This window comes from Hylobates moloch, unplaced genomic scaffold, assembly GCF_009828535.3.
Source record: "Hylobates moloch isolate HMO894 unplaced genomic scaffold, HMol_V3 SCAFFOLD_5, whole genome shotgun sequence".
NCBI classification, from domain to species: Eukaryota; Metazoa; Chordata; class Mammalia; order Primates; family Hylobatidae; genus Hylobates; species Hylobates moloch.
The window spans coordinates 62,207,808-62,229,662 of NW_026652280.1; the positions used below are offsets into that span (position 1 = coordinate 62,207,808).

General features: G+C 41.4%; 1 protein-coding gene across 23 annotated transcripts in view; it reads right to left on the reverse strand.

Moving 5' to 3' along the window:
• Positions 1-2,691: 2,691 nt before the first annotated feature.
• DLGAP1 (DLG associated protein 1) overlaps positions 2,692-21,855 on the reverse strand; it is a 993,959-nt gene continuing 974,795 nt past the window's right edge. For 9 of the 23 annotated variants that reach the window (XM_058438592.1, XM_032152726.2, XM_058438590.1 and 6 more), the window contains 3 exons: positions 16,770-16,861; positions 10,742-10,894; positions 2,693-7,622 (listed from right to left, as the gene is read on the reverse strand). In XM_058438592.1, coding sequence (XP_058294575.1) covers positions 7,413-7,622; positions 10,742-10,894; positions 16,770-16,861 — 455 coding nt within the window. In that variant the 3' untranslated portion in view covers positions 2,693-7,412. The other 14 variants (XM_058438584.1, XM_032152723.2, XM_032152722.2 and 11 more) reach the window with 3 other exon arrangements.

Here is a 21,855-nt window from a genome sequence, read left to right on the forward strand (position 1 = left end):
TCCTAATTGTACAAATGGGGGAAATGAGGCTCAGAGAGATGAACTAACTTGCCAAAAATACACAGCTAGTAAAGGGTAGAGCTGGGATCAAACCAGGTAGTGTGGCTAATCTAGGCTCTTACCCACTTATAGAATGGCCCTGAACCTGCTAGGCAAAATTTTAAGGCTGGTGAGAGAGTGAGTCAAGCTTTCAAGAGAAATGCTGGAAATATTTGTAACCATCTTATAAGCTCATGGAAATGCTTTCCTATCTGACCCCAAGCCAGAATGTGATAATCAAAATGACACCTGGGTGTGTCTGGTGGAGTATGTGAGGACTTCCCCCCCTGCCTTTGTGACTCTGGAGTTACTGGGGAATCACTACTTCGGGCTGAAGCCAACAGGGATCATGGAGTAGGGAGCCCTGTCTTTTATGCATCTACCATCCAACAGACAAATACTTAATAGGCATGGAAGACCTGCCCTCTTAATGAGGCTCGTCCCAGTGACATGGTTCTGTCAGAAGGGCTTATCTCGGGAGGTGTATTGGGTTTCTCATGGCTGTTGAGACCCGGTATTTTCTTTTAGGTAAGCATTTCTTTAATGTCTAACCCAAATTCTCTCAGTTGAATATTTAACTCAATTCTAATGTGTTGTCTTTGCTAGAAGAATAGTTGGTCATTGGCCTCCTCATTCTATCTTCAAATGAAGTGCCCTTGAGAGCATGATGAGTTTAGTCACTGATGGATCCTCGAATAGGCAGATGCCAAAACATCTTAGGTCCTCCTCGGTAGACTTTAGGTCTCCTTGGTAAACTTTCCTTTCTTTCTTTGTCTGCAGAATTACCCAGAATTATCTAAATAATCATTCCCCACGTCACCATTATTGACGAAGTGCTTAACCCTCACTTGAATTCAGTTTGGAAATCCCCATTTTCCTGTGCCAACCCCTCTCCACTGTTCCAATGTTCCAAACTATTGATCAATTTTCACTCTCTCTGCAAGATTCCCTGGATTTCATTTTGAACAATCTGCTGGTCAAGGTATCCCTGGTGCATTAACTCAAAACTAGACACACAGGCACCAGCTCCTTGGAAAGGATCCCTCTTCAGTCATTCCAGACTCATTTCCTTGCTTGACTAATGTTAAGGAAAAGTTCAGGAGCCCTTGAGTTGCTTTCATGTTTGCCAAACTCAATGTTGGAAGTGCCAGGTTCACCAAGACCTCCCAGGTATTGCTCCGGCCAGTGGCCAGGCTGCAGAGAAAAGTTCAACCCCTCCTCAGTAAGGGAAGCAGGACTTTTTTCCAGGAGCATGTTGAGGAGGAGGGGCTTCTCAAGAAATATGTTAAATTAAACCAAACAGGAAAGGAATCTAAGGGTAACTTATTTAAACTATCCCCTTTTCACTTTAGCTCAAGTTCTGTCTTTGAAATTTGCTTCTTCTCTCACTTGGGAATTACAGACAAACATCATATTGGCTGAGGTTATAAAGCACATTAGATTTTATTCTAGAAAGGAAAAAATGTGACAAATCTGGTATTTTTTAAAAATGTCACATATAGCAGTACACATTTTCATATAGCAAGTGTTTATTCCCTAAGACACACACACACACACACACACACAAACACACTTGGTAGAATATTTTTATTGAAACCTGGGGAGATGTTTCTTCAACAATACCTTATGGGGACACCTATTGTATCTTCCAGCTCCTTAAATGTTTCTGCTTACTTTTCATAATTGAAACTGCTCAGAGAAAGAAGGAAGTGTTCATCAGCTGAAAACTATATATGCAAATCTCTGAAGGGTAGCTATGCTGGAATGGTTTTTATTTGTAGAGCACTGGTCCTCAGAAGCAGTAAAAGCATCTGGATTTAAGACCACAGAAATCTGAAATTGTTGCCTATAATCTCCTTGTAGAGTCAACAGGAAGAAGGCATTTTCCCCCTCTGTAACAGAAGAGAAAACGCAGGCTCTATTTGCTCCTACTTCCCCTTTTCCAAAGTGAAAGGAAGAGTTTTTCAACTGAAGAACCTCTTCACTGAGATCTCAAAAGAAGCTTGCTAATAACACTAATTTATCTATCAAGTTTCCAGATGAAATTAGCACCTCCTTCTTCAAGAAGACAGACAAGAAGTGTGAAGAGGGAACGTGGCAATCGTAATCAGCACTAGTGAAAATATTTTGCCCATGAATAGCAACAGTTCAATCAGCTGCATGGCAGAGCTTGAGCTGGCATTTATGAAAATGTTTGCTTGCTCTCAGCCATTTTCTCTAAGTTGAGGCCTGTGCTCATTTACAAAGAAGACCTATTGGAATAATCCCTTGGCTGTCTAAGTCGAGACACAGGAATCAGGAATCACACTGGGGCTTCACATTCCTGTGATTTTCTGATGACGCCTTCCTGGACCAGTAGCAAACGCAGAGGAGGGCATAGGACTAGGGGGTAGCACGCTATTTCCCCTCTCTATGCTTTATGGGAGAGGATGAGTGACTTACAGTCACTGTAAGTAAACTTGTGCTGGTAATTGAATTAGAGCTGAGAGAGGGTTTTCAGACAGGGCCACTAGTTTGTTTGCAAAATGAGTTGATTCGATCTTGGCTTAGCAGCTGCAAGTCAAACAACCTATTGAGCAAACCCGAGGTCAATTTCAGCACCCTTTAGTGTCAATGGCATTCGAGAATGAACACATTCAGACGCTATGATTTTTAAGATGTCATTTATTTAAATCAAAATCAGTTTATATTCTCAGGGGGTGGATTTCAAAGATATAAAAAGAAAAGTCATGTTCAGAACAAACAATTTTGTTCAATTTCTGTATAAAACCTAAATTACATTTTTTTTTTGGAGGGTTGACTCTGTGATATGGGAAATGGCTTCACTGAAATTCAAATTTCTAGATGCAAAAGCTAACTCATTTTGTTTTAGGATTAGCTAAAATGTTTAAAGAGCCCTGATGAAACAGATGAACTAATTTGTGAAAAGGCAAAAAGCGTAATCACGGTTCAGACTACATGAATAGTCAGTGCATGAACCAAAGTAATGAGGCCTTTGTAACCTCACAGAGATTCAGTCACCTGATCATTCCTCTTTCAAAGCAGTTTCAAAAGTACAGTGTGTTATTCTGGTGACTGGCATAGGTCTTGCTTATGTACAAAAATCAGAAAAAGTGGCTCATGTGCTTACTAATTTCCAAGGTTGTTGCATGTAGGTGAAAAGTTGGTGGGGATTAGGAGGAAGCACTGTGGAAACAAGTTTTAGAGTTGCAGCATTTTCAGGCATCAAATAAGTGCAAGTGCACATCATAAAAATTCTAATTTACCCTTTTTGGGGGTCAATTTGTATATATATATATTTTTTTGAGACAGAGTCTCATTCTGTCACCCAGGCTGGAGTACAGTGGTGCGATCTCAGCTCACTGCAGCCTCCACCTCTTGGGTTCAAGCGTTTCTCTTGCCTCACTCAGCCTCCCAAGTAGCTGGGATTACAGGCATGTGCCACCATGCCTGGCTAATTTTTGTATTTTTAGTGGAGACGGGGTTTCACCATGTTGGCCAGGCTGGTCTCAAATTTTTGACCTCAGGTGATTCACCCACCTTGGCCTCCCAAAGTGTTGGGATTACAGGCTTGAGCCACTGCACCTGGCCAAATTTGTATTTTTTATATAATGTTTACAAATATGACCTAAATGAAAACCAGATAAAATTGACAATTGCAAACAATTACCAATTTTAAATGTGGCAAGAATGACAGAGATGGCACTAAAGGAGCTCAATAAAGCCTTGGGTTCTGGACTCAAATCTGTCTTTTAATAATTGTGGCACATTGGGCAAGTCACTAAACCTCAGTGAGGCACACTTTTTCATTATTGCAAGGATGGAATGAAAGCCACAAAGCATTTTTCTGATTTTCCTACACTTGAGAGTTGTGCAGGAAACAAAGTGGATGAAATGTATGCAAAGAAATCAAAGTAGGTAAAACTGACATGAATTTGCACATTTGAAAGGCTCATCACTCCTTCATAAAATAGACAGTTATTCTCAGCTTCTGAACTGAAACTTCACGAGTGGGATTATCAGAGTAAAAGGACTTTTTAGTTCTTCGGTATTGACACCCCTTTAAACAGGATGTAAGTTCTCCCTACGTCAACAATGACTAGCACATGTGCTGTACAGTGAAAGTTAGAATGATACGTTTCTTCATTGCAGAAGTATTCCCGTCAAAAGACAGTGAGTTATATTTTGGAAGAAGTGGGACTCTAGTAAAAACACACAGACCTGAAAGCAGTGCATTAATTATTTTATTAATTTCTTCTTTTTACATTATGGGAAACATTCATCTATTTACAATATTTTTTTGTTCACACACAATCTAGGTAAATAAGCCTATGAAATTCCAATTCATAAAGCCATAAAAATGTTCCCCACCCCTCCATCTGAAGGCTTTCAAATGAATCTTTTTTTTCCAAACCAAAATAATTTTTAAAAATTACATTTGGGAATTCAGATATGCTAGTGATTTACATTCCAGTTATTTAAAATATGCATCTAGACATGTTTTAAAAAAGAAATGGTAAATTCACAAGGATAAGGCTTAAATGAAAGTGGTAATGCACAGTAAAACATTAAGGAAACATCTATAAATAACAGAAATATATTACAATAAATTAGTTCTATTTACCATTTCAAATATTAAAAATCTTTAATCCATTTCTTCATCTCTCTTTACAAAAAGGTTATGTGAATTGTATGGAAACATCTGCAAAAAATATAATAAATACTTAATTTCTTTGAACGTTTTTTGATGTGGGAGACAAACTTCTTTTGTAATCCCCCCCTCCCCAAGAAAATGCCCAACACCTTTATACCAAAGTTAAACAAAATAAGTAATTTTTCAGGGTACACACATTTTCCATTACGAACTAAAAAACATTTCTACAAATTACATCAAAAAGAACAATGTAACAAAGGTTATGCTCATGAATGTCAGTTTCAGGGGTCAAGCAGCATTGTGTGGGGTCATGTTCTAACATCAATAATTAGCTTTTTATAAAGTGTTTGTACAATTTAAATTGTATTTTCAAGGAAGGCAAAGATCATGATGCCCTGTAGGCCTTGAGCTAAAAGATTTAAAATTCTTACCAAAAATAGCTTATGAATATACAAATACCGTTCACTTAGACAAGATAAATAGGCCTTCTCTTGTCTCTCTTTAAAATATCATGGGCTAAATTAGTTTCCAAAGAAAATATTGTAGGATGATCTTGAATCGTATTAGAAATCTATTTCTTAATCCAAATCTTAACTCCACCTCAGGGCACGGAGCTGTAATTGTGAGCATGGGTCTTGGGATGAAGGCTGCTTCTTTCATATTAATCTGTGAGTTCCAAGTCATTCTCAGTATTGAATGTGACCATAGGCTACCCAAGTGGCAGTCGGCCCTACTCGATGCAAGCTTTGTGTGACTTTTAATTGCTGCTACAAGGTAAAGAAAAGGTATATTCTTTTTAAAACTAGCAAATACTTGAAACTCAAAATCTCTGTATGCTCCAATTTCACAAAGCACTCAAAGTGCTTTGTTCACCCTAGTTAAAAGTTGGTTCGTTGGTTTCAAAATAAGTGAGTAGCCCTTTTCTTGTAAACCACAGCAGTAAACATTTGTGCCCTGTTTATAAAGGTAGCTCAAAGCATCGATGGCTCTGAGAGGTAGCGAATTCTCTAGTGGTTTTAGAATATGTCCGTGAAAATATTTGTTGCTAGAACCCATCACCTCTCTTAATTTCATAAGTAAAATTAAATTAGCACCTGGCTATGAGAGTGTATTATTTTAAAAAGCTTCTCTGGTGCAAGCATGTTTGATGTATGTTTTTAAAAGTCTTTCGTTTTTAATTTCTAATGCTTTAGGATGTGAGCTGGACATAAAATGCCATTGATACTTAAGATTGCCACATCCTGAGTGTTTAAACTGCGACGAGTAAGGGCATTTAAAGACAACTTCAGCTAGACACCGATGCATACTGCCTATCAATCAAGACTAAAAATCTAAATCAACACTGCCAAAAGCCTTGATTTCTTTCAGTGTTTATGAATCATGACTCCCCCCACCTCTTCATGGCTGTTGACCCTGGCAGGTCAAGTTTCTTCTCTCACTACCTGGAACCTCAAGATGACAGCGGCAGCTCTTTTAAATGAGGCAGCATGTCTATAGGGGCAAAAATTTATTTTAGCCATTTGACATAGGACAGAATCCTATGCTAGGTATTACTGGACTCTAGTAGTGAGAGGAGACGAAAGGAGAAAATATATCTGAAATATGAACTACTTGGGTTAAAACAGACGGATGTGTAGCATTCAAAGGGATGGTAGGAAAACCCAAACTCTTCTCCGAAAACAGCCTTGCTGCCATTTACAGCGCTTTATAAGCAGATATGTACTTATATATGTGGAATCAGGTAGGCCCACCTGGATGGACACTTAACAAATTAATAGAACCGACACTTTCCCTTTAAAAACAGCCGCCACGACAACAATATAAATATACACAGTACAATAAGAGTTGAGAAAACATTTCAGGTCTAGATTTTCTTAATAATAGAACAAAAAAATCCCTTACGTAGTATCCTAAACCATCAGTGCCTCCTTTGCCTTGCTTCATGTTATTGCCTTTCAGAATAGATTAATTTCCCTGAAAGATCGAATTTACAATCTTCTGCTGATTGAGACATTTGAAGCTGTGATTGATGAAGTAACAGTGAGGCAGTTTGTGCAGCTGTGAGTGTGCAGGTGCCCCCAGCACCTGCAGATTTCGCTTCTCCCATCCTTGCTACACATCCAGGTCCCCCACCCCCAGGCCAGGCTTGGTCCCCTCTCTCTGTGTCCCTCATGGATTCCAGTGAGATGGTGTGATTTCTGAGGTTGGGAATAAAGTGCTCCATCTGCTTTTTAAAAAGAATAACCATTTAGGGAAATAAAGGGAATCGGAGGCCTAGTTTCTTTCATGTGGAAGACGGTAAGTCCCAAAGGATCACCCTGTGATACTGGATTTCTGAAATACCCTATGGTTTTATATTGCTGAACAGACTAGCTCGAGAGAACTGAGGATGGCGGGTGACCTAAAGGCATCACTTCTACACAGGTGGGTTTGGCTTTGCCCAGAAAATAAAGGGTTGGATCTCAGTATGAGGCAGGGTGACGGCATCAGGACAGGGGGCGAAGCTCGGTGAAGAAGAAGATGGGCAAACGGGTACGGGAAGTGGGGGGCTAAAGGGGGACTGGGGAGCGGCTCCTGCGAGATGGACAACTACACCACGACAGTGGAAGTCACTGAGCTCGGAAACAGACGGGCTCGGAGGGGAAGAGGGAGTCGGCAGAGGGGTGGCAAGGGGAGGAGGGGACAGATACTTGGCGGCGGCGGCCGGGCTGAAGGGCGCTCAGAGCCGGGTCTGCGCCTCGGGGATGTAGATCTCGATGCTCTCGGCGCTCTCGGTGGCCGAGTTCTGGCGGACGGACGCGGCGCGCTTGGCGGCCATCAGGCGCTTGCGGGCCTCCTGGCGCTGCGAGCTCTCCAGCGAGCGCTCCCGGATCAGCGGCGCGGGGCCCTTCGCCGGCTTCTTTGGCACTGGAGGAGGGGCCCTTCTCTCCTGATCAAAGCAGAAGGTTCAGGACATTACACAGCTTCTCAGGACAAGCTTGGGAAAAACTGGGATAGGTCAGTAGTTAGAACACACATTTTTTACCTAGGGGTGATTAGTTCTGATCTGCACACTGCATATCTACTTTTTTCTTCATTATTCTGGCTTGGGTATTCAAAAGATGCAGGAAAAAAAAAATCCCGGTAAGCTTAAGGCCCAGGGTAAGGCTGGGCTGCAGAACTGGGTCTCTCCAAGGGAAGGAAGTGGGTATTTTAAAGGCCCCCTGCGGAAAGCCTGCGGCTCCCAGCACATTGAGTGTGGTTCTCTCTGGAGACTCCAAACTCCTCCCGGTGCCAGAGATGGGCCAGGAAGCAGCGGCTGCAGCAGCATTTTAGAACCCCTGCATCCCCCCTCTAAGGATGCAAGTCACCGGGTGCAAGCTTGGTTCAGAGCTTAAAAACATCTCCGCCCTGTCCCCCGCCCGCCCACCGTTCCCTTCCCACCAAACCTAAATAAACAAAGGAGGAAGAAAAGATAGCAGATTGTGTTCTTTAGCTTTGTTGGTGCTACACCAGGTTAGACCCTTTTGCACACCACACACGAACACACAAGCAATATACAATATACAGGGTCACGGGAGAGGGAGGCCATTGATATTTCCTACACTCGAGAGTTGAGTCAGTTCCAAGGTGACTCTGACTAGGGGCCTCGGGATAACTGTGGTGGCCCAGGAGGCAATTCCAATCACAGGGGCAGAAACTGTGCCATGAAAAGTTGACACAGGATGAAAGAGGTCATTCCTCTTATCAGCAGCAAACTATGAAACAGGCGGATATTTTCAATGCCACTGCAAAAACAAAAGACAGTCATCTCTTTGGCATTAAAAAAAAAAAGCAGCAAGAAAGAATGGCATCTAGACCACAAAGGATTTTTAGGGAAAGAAGGTTGAAGTTGTAGACCGTGAAAGGGTGCACATAAAACTGATGTTTTCATTTTAAATAAAATACCCTCCATTCTCATAAAACGAAGCGTGAACATTATCTTAAAATATAGTTTCGGTGATTCTCCAAAGAGTACTCTTTGTGTCTTAACACCAATGCTCAGCACAGCAATTCCTCCCTGCTTGCCAGAGCAAGTGCCTAGTTCAACTTCTCACCCTGGAGCTGCCCCACTGGCTGTCTAAGGTAGAGTCTGTGTGGCTTAAAAGAGAAAAAAGGAGGGCCTGGAGTGCAAACTATATTCTACCAACTCTGATTGTGTTGGTTCATTTTTCTCCTCGGTTCATGGGGTGATGAAAAGCTCTGATCATAGGCAAAGTCCACTAAAAAACTTAAAAATCAAGCTAACTAATGATTTACTATGTAAATATCAATAGGTTACATATACCAATTCTTAGCATCACTTCTTTTAGACATTTTAAATCTTCATTGTGGAATAACTCAGTGGATATTTTTAGAAATATGAAAACTGGATATTTTTTAGTCATTTTCCTTTCCTTATACATTTTGATTTTTTAAACAATTATTATTATTATTATTATTATTATTATTATTGAGACAAGGTCTCGCTCTGTCACCCAGGCTGGAGTGCAGTGGCACAACCACGGCTCACTGCAGACTCAAACTCTCCGAGTTCAAGCAATCTTCCCACCTCAGCCTCCCAAGTAGCTGGCACTACAAGTGTGTACCACCATGCCCAGCTAATTTTTGTACTTTTTGTAGAGACGGCATTTCACCATGTTGTTGCCCAGGCTGGTCTTGAACTCCTGGACTCAAGTGATCCACCTGCCTGGGCCTCCCAAAGTGCTGGGATTACAGACATGAGCCACTGTGCCCGGCCAACAATGATTATTTAAATAATAATAATAATAATAATAATGAATGAGAAATTAGATGGATCAGCTCTGGAAACTAAATTACCAGTGTGTGTGCATTTGTAGTGTTTTCTTAAAATAAGACTGATTTAAAGCTTATCTAGCAGACAGTTTTAAACACAGATTAAAGAAAACTAGATTGGGTTCAAATGTTTGGCTTCCCAAGTGAGAGGCCACGTGTACATCAACAGTACTTTCCAACTTAACACTACAACCCCCATTTTGATGGTGACAGAATTGGAAATGGGGGACAGTGATGAGAGCATCACCCTCCTGTCACGTACAGATGGTCCCTTGGGACTGGAATTTTCCTGGGAGCCCATTGACCCCAAGAACCCTGAAAACATGATATGCGGTAGCAGAATGGATTAGATTGCTGTTAGCTTTCTGGCAGGTGAGGGGACCTGAAAAGAATAGGGCCACCAGCATTTCAAGGGAACAGCCATTCCAATTTTCAGAGGTTGATTCTCTTGGAATTATTTGACCTGAGGCCATAGGAAAGCAAAGGGTTAAAAAAGTCACGTTTGACCTGCCAGCCTGGGGAGCTGGACATTGGATACCTGTGTGAGCCTCGTGGAACACCATAATCAAATGTGAAAATTACAGTTGATTAATTAAAGTAAAAGAATTTAAGTCTTTATTTCTAAACTGTTGCATGAGGACCCCAGTGAGCAATATACCCCAAGGCAAATAAACCAAAAGCAAAACTCTTTTGAAAAAAAAAAAAAAAACCCCAACATTTATGTAATTACTGTGAAACTTTATGGTATATAATTTTAGACTTGAACAACAGTAATTTCTTTATTACTATATTTATGAAATGATTATCAAAGTCAATTATTTTTCAGGGCATCCTATTTTTCTTGAAAACACATCCTAGGGCTGTAAGGAAGTTGAACTCTTGTTTTATGGATTCATGCACTGAAGATGTCATTTATTTTAGTTTAAAAAGCAAAATGGAGGCAGTTCCTTCCAGTGACTAAAATGGTTTAACTTAAAGTTTAATTAACAAAAAAAGCCACATTCCCATTTTCCAATTCACAAAGACAGGTTTTTCTTTAAAAATATGCCTGAAACATATTACAGATAATATCCCAAATGATTACTATGTAAACATTGTCATTACAATGAAATTAATATGATATCAGCTCCATTTCACATTGTAAACAGCAGGACTGAATGCAGAAGCCTATTTAGACTGTCCAGTGTTTGTGCAGGTTTTTAAATGAACCATACAAAATCTACATTGTTCTACCTTCTTGTCAAGAGGATCCATCTGTTTCCAATTATTGGCCTTTAACTGATGAAGTTCATCAAATTTCATACTAATATTTTCTATGGACAACTGCAGCATGTCCCAAAACCCCGCCAAATCCTGGGAGGTGGGTCTTGGATGAGCATTAGGATTCTGCACAAGAGAAAGAAAAACATTCATGCTTTAGAGGCAATTCTTGACAAGCACAGGGCCAAAAAGGCATTTTCAAATATTTCAAACAACATAAGGAGGACGAGTTCCTTTTGGTTTTCAGACGAGGTAAAAGTGAGGTTACAAATGTTAATTTTATACACTCATCCGTTTGAGTCAGTGATTCTCAAATGTCAAGGTTGTAAAACTCTTCTGTTGTGATACCACATCTATCAATTCAATATGGTATGGGGGAAAGGTCTAAACATATGAAAAATTCCAGAATGTGTGATCTACTACAGGACGCATTTTAAAACACCATATTTAAATGAAAATGCCATTTCTGAAAAAAAAAAAAAATACAGTGTATTATTATTAGAGTTTGTATTCGACTACATGGCATACAATTTATTCAGAGAACAGATATGGAATCTAAAATAAGATTAGTTTAAATATTCATGTTAAGTAAAACACTAGGGTAAACAAATGATTAGTAATAAAATATTGATTTTCAAAGCACTATGTGTTTAATAATTAAGATGTTTACTAATATAGGAAGTAATTTTATCATAGGAAGTAATTTTATCATATGACTGCTTTGACAAAATCATTTGGAAATTCATTCATTTTAAACTGACCGTAAAATAATATAGCAAATGTGAGAACACATTATCTCTACATACAGATATCTATATGTCTATAATGACCCATTTGCTAAGTAGTAGTAAACATTCTTTATTGTTTCAGGATTGACTTTCTTTGCCCCATCCACATATCTCTGATAACAGAACGTATAAACCTGAATTTATATGCCCTAAGACAGAAAAAATACAGCTAGAAGACTGAAAATGTCATACTCTTTGTTAATCACTACCTGCAGCAGTAGCTAAAGGCATTCATGGTTAGATGGGTGGCAGCCTCCACATGTCAAGAGATCCTAGCTGGTATCTGTTTTGGTGACTGGACAGACTGTGAAACTCCATGTCATATAATAACATGAGGCCAACGTATGCTTTTAAAACTAACCCCTAATAAAAATGATATCAGAATTTTGGAAAGTACAAGGTTGATGACCATCAAAATAATGGATTGGAAAGACGTTTTAAGGCCTTGGGTGCACCAGTATTATTGGCCTACCTCAAAATAAAAATAAATGAAGGCTGGGCCTGGTGGCTTACCCCTGTAATCCCAGCACTTTGGGAGTCCGAAGCGGGTGGATCACCTGAGGTCAGGAGTTCGAGACCAGCCTGGCCAACATAGCAAAACCCCATCTCTACTAAAAATACAAAAAAAATCCAGGCACGATGGCGCACACCTGTAATTCCAGCTGCTCAGGAGGCTGAGGCAAGAGAATCGCTTAAACCTGGGAGGCGGAGGTTGCAGTGAGCCAAGGTTGTGCCATTGCACTCCAGCCTGGGTGACAAGAGTCACACTCTGTCTCAAAAATAAATAAATAAATAGATAGATAGATATATTTATAAATTTATAGTTCCCAAAGTGCCCACAAGTTCTAAAGTTCATTAGAAGAAATACATTTTAAAGTTTGTAAATTTTTTTTAATTTACTAAATCAGAATACTACAGAGAAACCCTTTCATTAATTCAGGCATTGTTAGAATAGATTTTAATACTGAATCGAACACTTACAAACTTTAAAACTTATTTTTTTAATGAACTTTAGAATTATTAGGCACTTTGGGAACTATAAATTTATAAATATATCTATTTATTTACTTATTTTTGAGACAGAGCGTCACTCTGGTAGCCCACGCTGAAGTGCAATGGCACAATCTCAGCTCACTGCAACCTCTGCCACCCAGGTTCAAGCGACTCTCCCGCCTCAGCCTCCTGAGTAACTGGGATTACAAGTGTGCACCACCATGCCTGGCTAATTTTTGTGTTTTTTTGTAGAGATGGGGTCTCACGTTGTTGCTCAGGCTGGTCTTGAACTCCTGGCCAGAAGACCCTCCTGCCTCGAGCTCCCAAGTGCTGGGATTACAGGTACAAGCCACTCTGCCCTGCCGACGTTTTCTGAAATGTATTTAACTCTGTATAATGGGCAACTCATTCCCTTCTCATAAAGAATCTCCTTGCTCCCACATCATTAAGAAGATAGATAGAGAAACAGAGAGAAAGCATTTAGGCTCAGCCATTCTCCAAATCAGTGAGTCATGTGACATACCATGCACAACAGTGGCAGCTCACTCCTTAATCCAAGACAGGCTGCCTTGGAGACCAGAGGTGGGTGCTGGAGGGGAGAGTGGGGAGAGCCAAGGGAGGCTGGGGTCCTTGGTTTAGTTATGTTGGAAGAGGCCAACTTTGGTCTACTCATTCTAAGCCTGAGAGTCTAGTTTGGGATAATGAGTAAGTGTTTTCAAAATAGAGCTATGATTTTTCTCCTCGGAATAGGAACTCAAGAAAGGAGGCTGGGTCTGGTTCTGACGAATCATGGTGACACTTTCATGCAGCCGTGGACCTAAGCAGTGCCACCACCAGGCCACTGTGCCTCCTGGGGCAAAGGAGCATGGAGCTGAGTCCGCTCCATGAGCAGGAGGAGTGAACTCAGATCCTGGGTGGGATTTATAAGGATTGTGGTTGAATAGACTGGGATTTGAATCTTGGCTCTGCGTTTTACCATGGGGCTGTGGACAAGTTTCTTAGCTTTTCCGTGCCCATTTTCCTAATCTGTAAACTGTCATTAAAATGTCACTATCGGACCAGGTGAGGTGGCTCATGCCTACAATCCCAGCACTTTGGGAGGCCAAGGTGGGAGGATCACAAGGTCAGGAGTTCGAGACCAGCCTGGCCAATATGATGAAACCCCGTCTCTACTAAAAAGATAAAAAATTAGCTGGGTGTCATGGTGGGCGCCTATAGTCCCAGCTATTTGGGAGGCTGAGGCAGAAGAATTGCTTGAACCCGGGAGGCGGAGGTTGCAATGAGCTGAGTTTGTGCCACTGCACTCCCAGCCTGGGCAACACAGTGAGACTCCTTCTCAAAAAAAAAAAAAAAAAAAAAGTCACTATCAACTCCATGTGTTCTTTTTGAGCATGTAACCAGACCAGAAATCTAAACGCTTTCAGCATGGTGTCAGGCACATGTTAGGCTCTTGACTTTTTTTCTGGAGGGGCCTGTTTTGACCAGCATTGTGACTCTCTTCCCCCATTGTGCCTCAGTCTACCTAAAATATAAGAAGCATATTTTACCACCTATGCCCTTCTAGTGGCCAAGGAATGTGAGCCCATCAAGAACTAGGAAACGTCAAAAGCTGGCTTTAAGGAGGTTAACGTTTTCTAGAAATCTGCAAATTTTTGGGCCAGGTGCGGTGGCTCACACCTGTAATCCCAACACTTTGGGAGGCCGAGGAAAGTGGATCACCTGAGGTCAGGAGTTCAAGACCAGCCTAGACAACATGGTGAAACCCCGTCTCTACTAAAAATACAAAAAATTAGCTGGGTGTGGTGGCAGGTGCCTGTAAACCCAGCTACTCGGGAGGCTGAGGCAGGAGAATAGCTTGAACCGGGAGGCGGAGGTTGCAGTGAGCCAAGATCACGCCACTGCACTCCAGCCTGGGCAACGAGTGAAACTCGGCCGGGCACAGTGGCTCATGCCTGTAATCCCAACACTTTCGGTGGCCAAGGCGGGCAGATCACCTGAAGTCAGGAGTCCGAGACCAGCCTGATCAACATGGAGAAACTCTGTCTCTACTAAAAATACAAAATTGGCCGGGTGTGGTGGCACATGCCTGTAATCCCAGCTACTCGGGAGGGTGAGGCAGGAGAATCTCTTGAACCCAGGAGGCGGAGGTTGCAGTGAGCTGAGATCGCGCCATTGCACTCCAGCCTGGGCAATAAGAGTGAAACTCCGTCTCAAAAAAAAAAAAAAAAGTGAAACTCCATGTCAAAAAAAAAAAAAAAGAAATCTGCAAATTTTTCAAAACTTTTGTCTGCAATTTCATCTTTAAAATTTGTACATTGCTTACACTCTTCTTCATAATATACTTGCTCATCATATATTTCTTTTAACAAGGTGTGTTGTGTTTTCCCTGTATTGTGTACACATTGACTTCCTTATGTACCTATTCCTCATGTACATGTTTGAGCAATATGGCTTTATATGAGCTTTCTTATAATTAAGGCACAGAGAATCATGTTGATTGAGATCTGTGACACATTAGCAAGTTTGCAAATTAGCAGGAGTTCTGTACCTGGCCCACAGCTAAAGCTTGATAGAATACTTTTTGGTTTGAATTCACTTATTAATACATTTACTAATATAAATGATCTCATAAACCAGAATAAATTTCTGAAAAACTGGAAGAAGAGTGAGTTTATTTTTTCTGAGAGAGGGGAAAACGAATTATAAATGTATGTGTATTGGGCAGGGGGTGGGAGGGTGTGGGACTAGCCCTAAAGAGAAAAGAGAGATGGAGACTACCAACTTTTCCATACTTTATATTTTCAATTGGTTGATCCCTGTCTACATAAACTTCTTTCAGTCTGTATTTCTCCTTGTTAACAAGAAGTGGTTAAAACTCCAAAACCGGCCAAGTGCAATGGCTCACGCCTGTAATACCAGCACTTTGGGAGGCCGAGGTGGGAGGATCGCGAGGTCAGGAATTTGAGACTATCCTGGCTAACACGATGAAACCCCGTCTCTACTAAAACAAACAAACAAACAACAAAAAAAATTAGCTGGGCATGGTGGCATGCACCTGTAGTCCCAGCTACTCGGGGGGCTGAGGCAGGAGAATCACTTGAACCTGGGAGGCAGAGTTGCAGTGAGCCGAGCTGAGATCATGCCATTGCACTCTAGCCTGGACAACAGAACGAGACTCCATCTCAAAAAAAAAAAAAAAAAAAATCTCAAAAATCATGCCTGTCAATTGTTGGGGATAAAAGAAAAACAAAAAACCTCTAAGATCATATTTTAAGTAATTTAGATTGCTAATAATTGTCTTCACTTGCCAAAAGGTAAACAAATTGCTTTTCATTTTCTTTGTTTTAGATCCAGCTTGACCAACAATTGAGCAATAAAAGCTATTCTTGAAGGTTTTTTTTTTTTTGAGACGAAGTCTCACTCTGTGGCCCAAACTAGAGTGCAATGAACCTCAGCTCGCTGCAACCTCCGCCTCCTGGGTTCAGGTGATTCTCCTGCCTCAGCCTCCCGAGTAGCTGGGATTACAGGCACCCGCCACCATGCCCAGCTAATTTTTGTGTCTTTAGTAGAGATGGGGTTTTGCCATCTTGGCATGGCTGGTCTCGAACTCCTGACCTGAGGTGATCCGTCTGTCTTGGCCTCCCAAAGTGCTGGGATTACAGGTGTGAGCCATTGCGCCCAGCCTGTTTTGCTTTGTTTTTGCATGTCCAAGAAGGATGAATTCTTCATTTGTTTCAAGAAGATCAAATCTACACTTTGTGATGCCCTTGACTTCTGGCTTTTGAATTAAAACAGAGAACTCAGATTAGGAAATAGTCATTGATTGCTATTTTAGAAAGAAAATCACTATCCAAAATGATTTTTTTTGGGCAATATTATTTTTGAAATATCAAGCTGCTTTATATTTTGATAAGAACAATAAAATCAGAAAAGCCATGTGAAAGCCAGGAAAGTGGAAAATTTTCAGTTACAAAAAAAGCAGGAAATAATTTTAACTTGACTGAATTTTTTCTTCTAAGATTATTTAAGTGAAAAATAAATATTTTAATTTTAAGACAACCAGGAAATAAGATTCATCAGAAAATTCTCTGTTCCAAGTGAGAGACTCCAATGGACCTTGACTTGGTTCAAAATCAGTTTTACTTTAGTTGGGCCAGTCTTGGTGACATGTTCTTCTCATGGCACTAGCAGGGAAATTGTAGAAGGAGAGTGTTACCTACCAGGTTTTCTTCACACAGTTCTCTGAACTGGTAGAATTTCTGGGCCATGAGAAGTTGGGCACTGCCCACTGCAGTTCGGATTTTTCCTAGAACTGAAAAGAGCAAACATACAAGAAATTTACACATCACGCTTCATTGTTGAGATTTAGTCTGGTAAAGCAAAGAGGAAGTTATGCTGTAATAATTAGGGAAAATGGCACACACACACACTGAACACTCATGCCCACCCAGACAGCCCAATCATTGTTGTTACCCTGTTGGTGTATGTCACAGAGGCTCCTGGGTTAAAGTAGTAAAATCAACTTGGAAAAACACATGCTCCTCCTGCATATTTCTTGGGAGCAATGGAGTTTTCCAGCACTGAATTTACCAAGAACTGGATGTTACCAAGAGAAGAGGCAAACAGTTGTTGCTTTTTTTTTTTTTTTTACCTTCCTTTACCGCAAGGATGAATTTCAAGTGTTTACCAGTATAGTTCTGGATTGATGGAGTCAGCCGTCATGGTCGACTGGCTTGTTTTTCTAATACAAGCCCAAACACAAGGAAAGCAATACTAAACTAGAGGGGGAATCTCTTGGCACTCACCATATCCCGTCCATATCCTTTCTTATTTTTCCGGAGCTCAGCCACTGGTACTGTCAGGAAAGAGCTGTGGCTGATTGAAAAATTTTCTAAGGAGTGAACATGTTCAGCCTGTTGCCTAGAAAACGCCAGGGCCGTCCCAGCTTTTACACTCTGCAGCCCAATCTTTTTGTTAATATAGGGTGAATTCCCCAGGCACTGCGCTGAAAATCTCCGTCTCTGCAAGCAGGCTACTTCTTGTCTCCCCAGCAGTCTAAGGCACCTTTCAGCTGCCGGTAGGCGTGCTCAGACCGAGCGGAGCTGCTCTCCGCTGAGCAATGCCCAGCTCTGCAGTGTCCCTGGGGCTCGCCTGCACCCTTCGGGACTGGGTGCAGCTGCCCTGCTACCCACCAGGGTGTTCTTAACATGCTCTTATGGTCGGGAAGGAAGGAATAAAAAACTAGAGCAGGAGAACTTCTCAGAAGAGCACTTGCCCCTCTGGAAATCTTCACGGGGAGATATAGTACAGGATTTAAGCAATCCCGTTGTTCTGAATTTACAGAGCCAGGTACCCGAGTGGAATGAAGCCTTTCTCAACCTCATTCCCCACAAATTCTGAGCGACGGAAACCGAAAAATAAGAAACTCCATTCTGACCCAGGGTTTTCTAGCAATTTGCTCCTTTATTTGTTTTAAACTGCTAGGCTAGATAATGGTTTCTGATGCACATTCTACCTAGGTGTTACTCAACTATTTCAGTGTTTCCACAAGTCACTCTGTGCATTTGTATTTCCTCTAATATGTTACCAGCCACACCAAACAGCTCACAGGCGGATATTTGCCCCCTCCCTCCATGATCTCGAGGGGGTCTCCCTTGACAGCTATCTAGCAGCAATTTCTTAAGCCTAAGTTTTTAACTATTTTTCTGCTCTGCTTTTAAAATCTCTTGGGATGGTTATCCTTTTCCTCTTTAACTAATAAATCAATTGTGCAAGACCTGCTCTCCTTTTCTTAACATCCCCAGAAAGGACAGCTTATGGAGACACAAGGCCTGAGTGGGTCAGAGTCCTAACCAGCTACTGCCTGGACAAGTCACTATCTCTACTTTCCCATATGTAAAATGGGGCTAATGGTACCTATCTGGAGGGTTGTTGGGAAGGTTAAAGGTGTTAGTGTATTTGAATTGCTTAGGACTGTGTTGGATTTACAGTAAGCACTTAATAATTATTTGTTATTATCTAGGATCAGAAACCTCTACCTCTTCTATGGGTGTGCCCACTGTGAGAGCCACACTTGCCCTGGCTAGGAGAGAAAAGGAAAACACAAAGTCTGGATGATCTAAGGTGACTGGACATCTTGGTCTCCTGGGACAGGTATGCTCTCTGGGTGACCTGTTCCAGCTCCAAGAAGGTATATGGAGCAGGCACTTCCTAAGTGAGCATGTTGCTGTAGGTAAGCTCTGAGGTTTATGGAAACCTCTCTGAATTATCTTGCTGAAGGGTAGGACTGTGAGATTGGCAAATCTCAGAATGAATCCTGGGAGGTTATGACCAGGGTACCTAGGTCTCCACTTTGATGGCTGGGTTCCATAGCTCCTGGGAGCTATCGCAGAAACTCCAGCTATTCTGACTTACCTAAAAGCTTTGAGCTGATGGTTCTCAATTATGTCTGATACCTGAGCTACATAATAGACTGCCATAATAAAAGTAACTGAGTAAGACAGTGATTCTCAACAGAGGAGACAGCACTGTTCTAAGCCATTATTCAGGCAACATGCAACCACACAAGTTGGGGCTAACTCAGATGTCTTCTCAAAAGTAAAACAAGGGACATCTTTCTTCATTCAGCATGGCCTGGTAAGAGCCCTGGCAAAGTATCTGGGGTGGAGTTGTGGCCCTTCTGTTTCCCGGGCTTTTGCCGTTACGTTCTTTGCATGGAAATTCCCTACTGGCTCCAGGATACTTGCATTTCCTGTGTCCAGGAGATGACCTTTCCTAGGCCCAGGGTGGGGAGATGACTGCTTGGGCCTAGAATGAGATCATGAAACAGGGAAGCTTGGGAGAAACAGATGACAACTCATATTTCCTTGTCCTCCACACTTCCTTTACCAGAGAACTAAAAACTCACTTTAATTTTAAGAAAGAAGCTGTAATGGAGGTTTTTTTTGTTTTGTTTTGTTTTGTTTCCATTAGACACTCACTGTGTGTGTGAGGTAAATGCTTTCTTCCAAAAGTAAATTTCACATTTGTTGCACATGCCTTGAGGAAGTTGAAATTAATAAACAATAAATGGTAAACACCACTAGAAGTAAAAAGTGGAAATAAAAAGGCTGAAAGTTGGTAAAGAAATGAAATGAAGAAGAAAGAAGCATCTCGATGTTGCTTTGAAACTACTCTAAAATGTTCAATACCAACCTTCAGGGTGGAAAAAAAAAAAGTTGGCCCTCTGTATCCATGAGGTTTTGCATCTGTGAGTTAAACCAACCTTGGTTGGGTCTCACTATGTGGCCCAGGCCGGTCTTGAACTCCTGGGCTGAAGCAATCCTCTCGCCTCAGCCTCCCAAAGTGCTGGGATTACAGGTATGAGCCACTGCATCCTGCTGAATTTGTTTTCTTTTTCCCTTTTCTCTCTTTCCTATGAAATGAAGCCCTACAGATAAAATATATGTTCTCCACTCCTATCCCATTCCTTTTCATCCCCAGAGGAAACCATTGCAGTAAAGAATGACTATTTCAGTCCCATCACTGAGTTCATAAGGTCTGTTTTCTGGTCCTGGAAAGGTGATAGCTAAGGGTCTTTTTGAGTGTTAGATTGGGGCAATCTCACTAGCACAGTAGCACCCATAGCTAACATCAGCAGATTTTCTCTGAAAGTTAGAATGGGGGTTTTAAAGCTCTGTGGATGTTGAGTTGATCTCTTTCACATTCTGGTCATGCTTTATTTTTTTTTACAGATTGTTCAACCCAGATGTGGTTAACAGTTTTTGCCACCCATCTCCCTTAGGGCACATTCAAGTGCATCTTACAGAATAATTTTCTCTGCTGTGTCACCCAGGCAAGCCGTTTAACCATGACTCATACCATCTATTTGTGTAATACTTAATCAGATAATAAGCCTTCTATTGCTGGGCAGTTCTTTTTACATAAGTAAATCCAGCCTCCCCAGACACCGTATAGGCACCTGATGGTGAGGCCTATAGACTCCTCCCTTTCCTTTCCTTCCCCAGCTACTCTGTTAATCTGTCCCTCAGTGGAAGTACAAAACAAAACAGAAAATGCAGCTGAATGGAATTCCTCCTATTTAAGAAGTAAGCACTCTTTATAAACTCCCCCACTTACAATTCTTCAAACCTCTCACTCCACAATAGATATTTAAGAAGACCCACAATAGAGAGGACAGGCCTGGTTTAGTGAATCACATAAAGTCAGGAGGAACTTTTGGGAGGCCTTTGTGAATATGTGTTTACTTAAATTATCATCACTTAGTATTTCAAAACTCACAAACAGGCATCCAATTAGATCCTCGCAGGACCCTGTGAGGCAGAGCAGACAACTTCATTTGAGAAAACTTGTGCTCAAACTACAAAGTTTCTTCCCCACGGACACCTGCTGTGGCCAGTCCCCATCTTCTGACCCCAGTCTATTTGGGCTCTCTTCTCTCTAACACTCACAGAAGATTGTGTCTGAATCTACTTAAGTGGAAGCTATCCGAGTGTGATTTCCTTCTTTTTTTTTCTTTACTGTGGTAAGAACACTTAACATGAAATCTACCCTCTTAACAAATATTTAAGTGCACAATGTAGTTTTGTTAATTGTGGCGCAGTGTTGTACAGCAGATCTCGAGAACTTATTCACCTTGCATAACTTTAGATCCACTGAACAGCAATTCCCCTTTCCCTCTCCCCCTAGACCATGGCACCCACCATTCCACTCTCTGTTTCCTGAGTTTTGACTATTTAAGATACGTCACATAAGCAGAATCATGCAGCATTTGTTCTCCAGTGACTGGCTTATTCAACTTAGCATATAGTCCTCCAGGCTCATCCATGTTGTTGCATATGGCAGAATTTCCTTCTTTTTTAAAGCTGAATAATATTTCATTGTATATTTATACCACATTCCATTTATCCACTGAGTGTGATTTCTGTTTATTTATGTGTTTATTTATTTATGAATGGGGTCTCACTGTGTTGTCCAGGCTGGAGGACAGTGGCTATTCATAGGCATGAACATGGGCTACTATAGCCCTGAACTCCTTGCCATAGCCTTCTGAGCAGCTGGGACTGCAGGCATGCGCCACCATGCCAGGCTGCATGTAATTTCTTTATCAACATTTCCCAGCCAGTGCCCATGGATAGGGGCGAGTGGCATAATAAGTTAGTGGGAGAGTTGGAAGAAATTTGCCAAGCCTGATCACTGTCCCACATTAGGAAGCAAGAGCACAAAGCAAATCCATCTACCTGAAGTGACTGGCAGGCAAGGCAATTTCAATCCTGAACAGAAAAGAGGAAACAGGGACACCTTGAA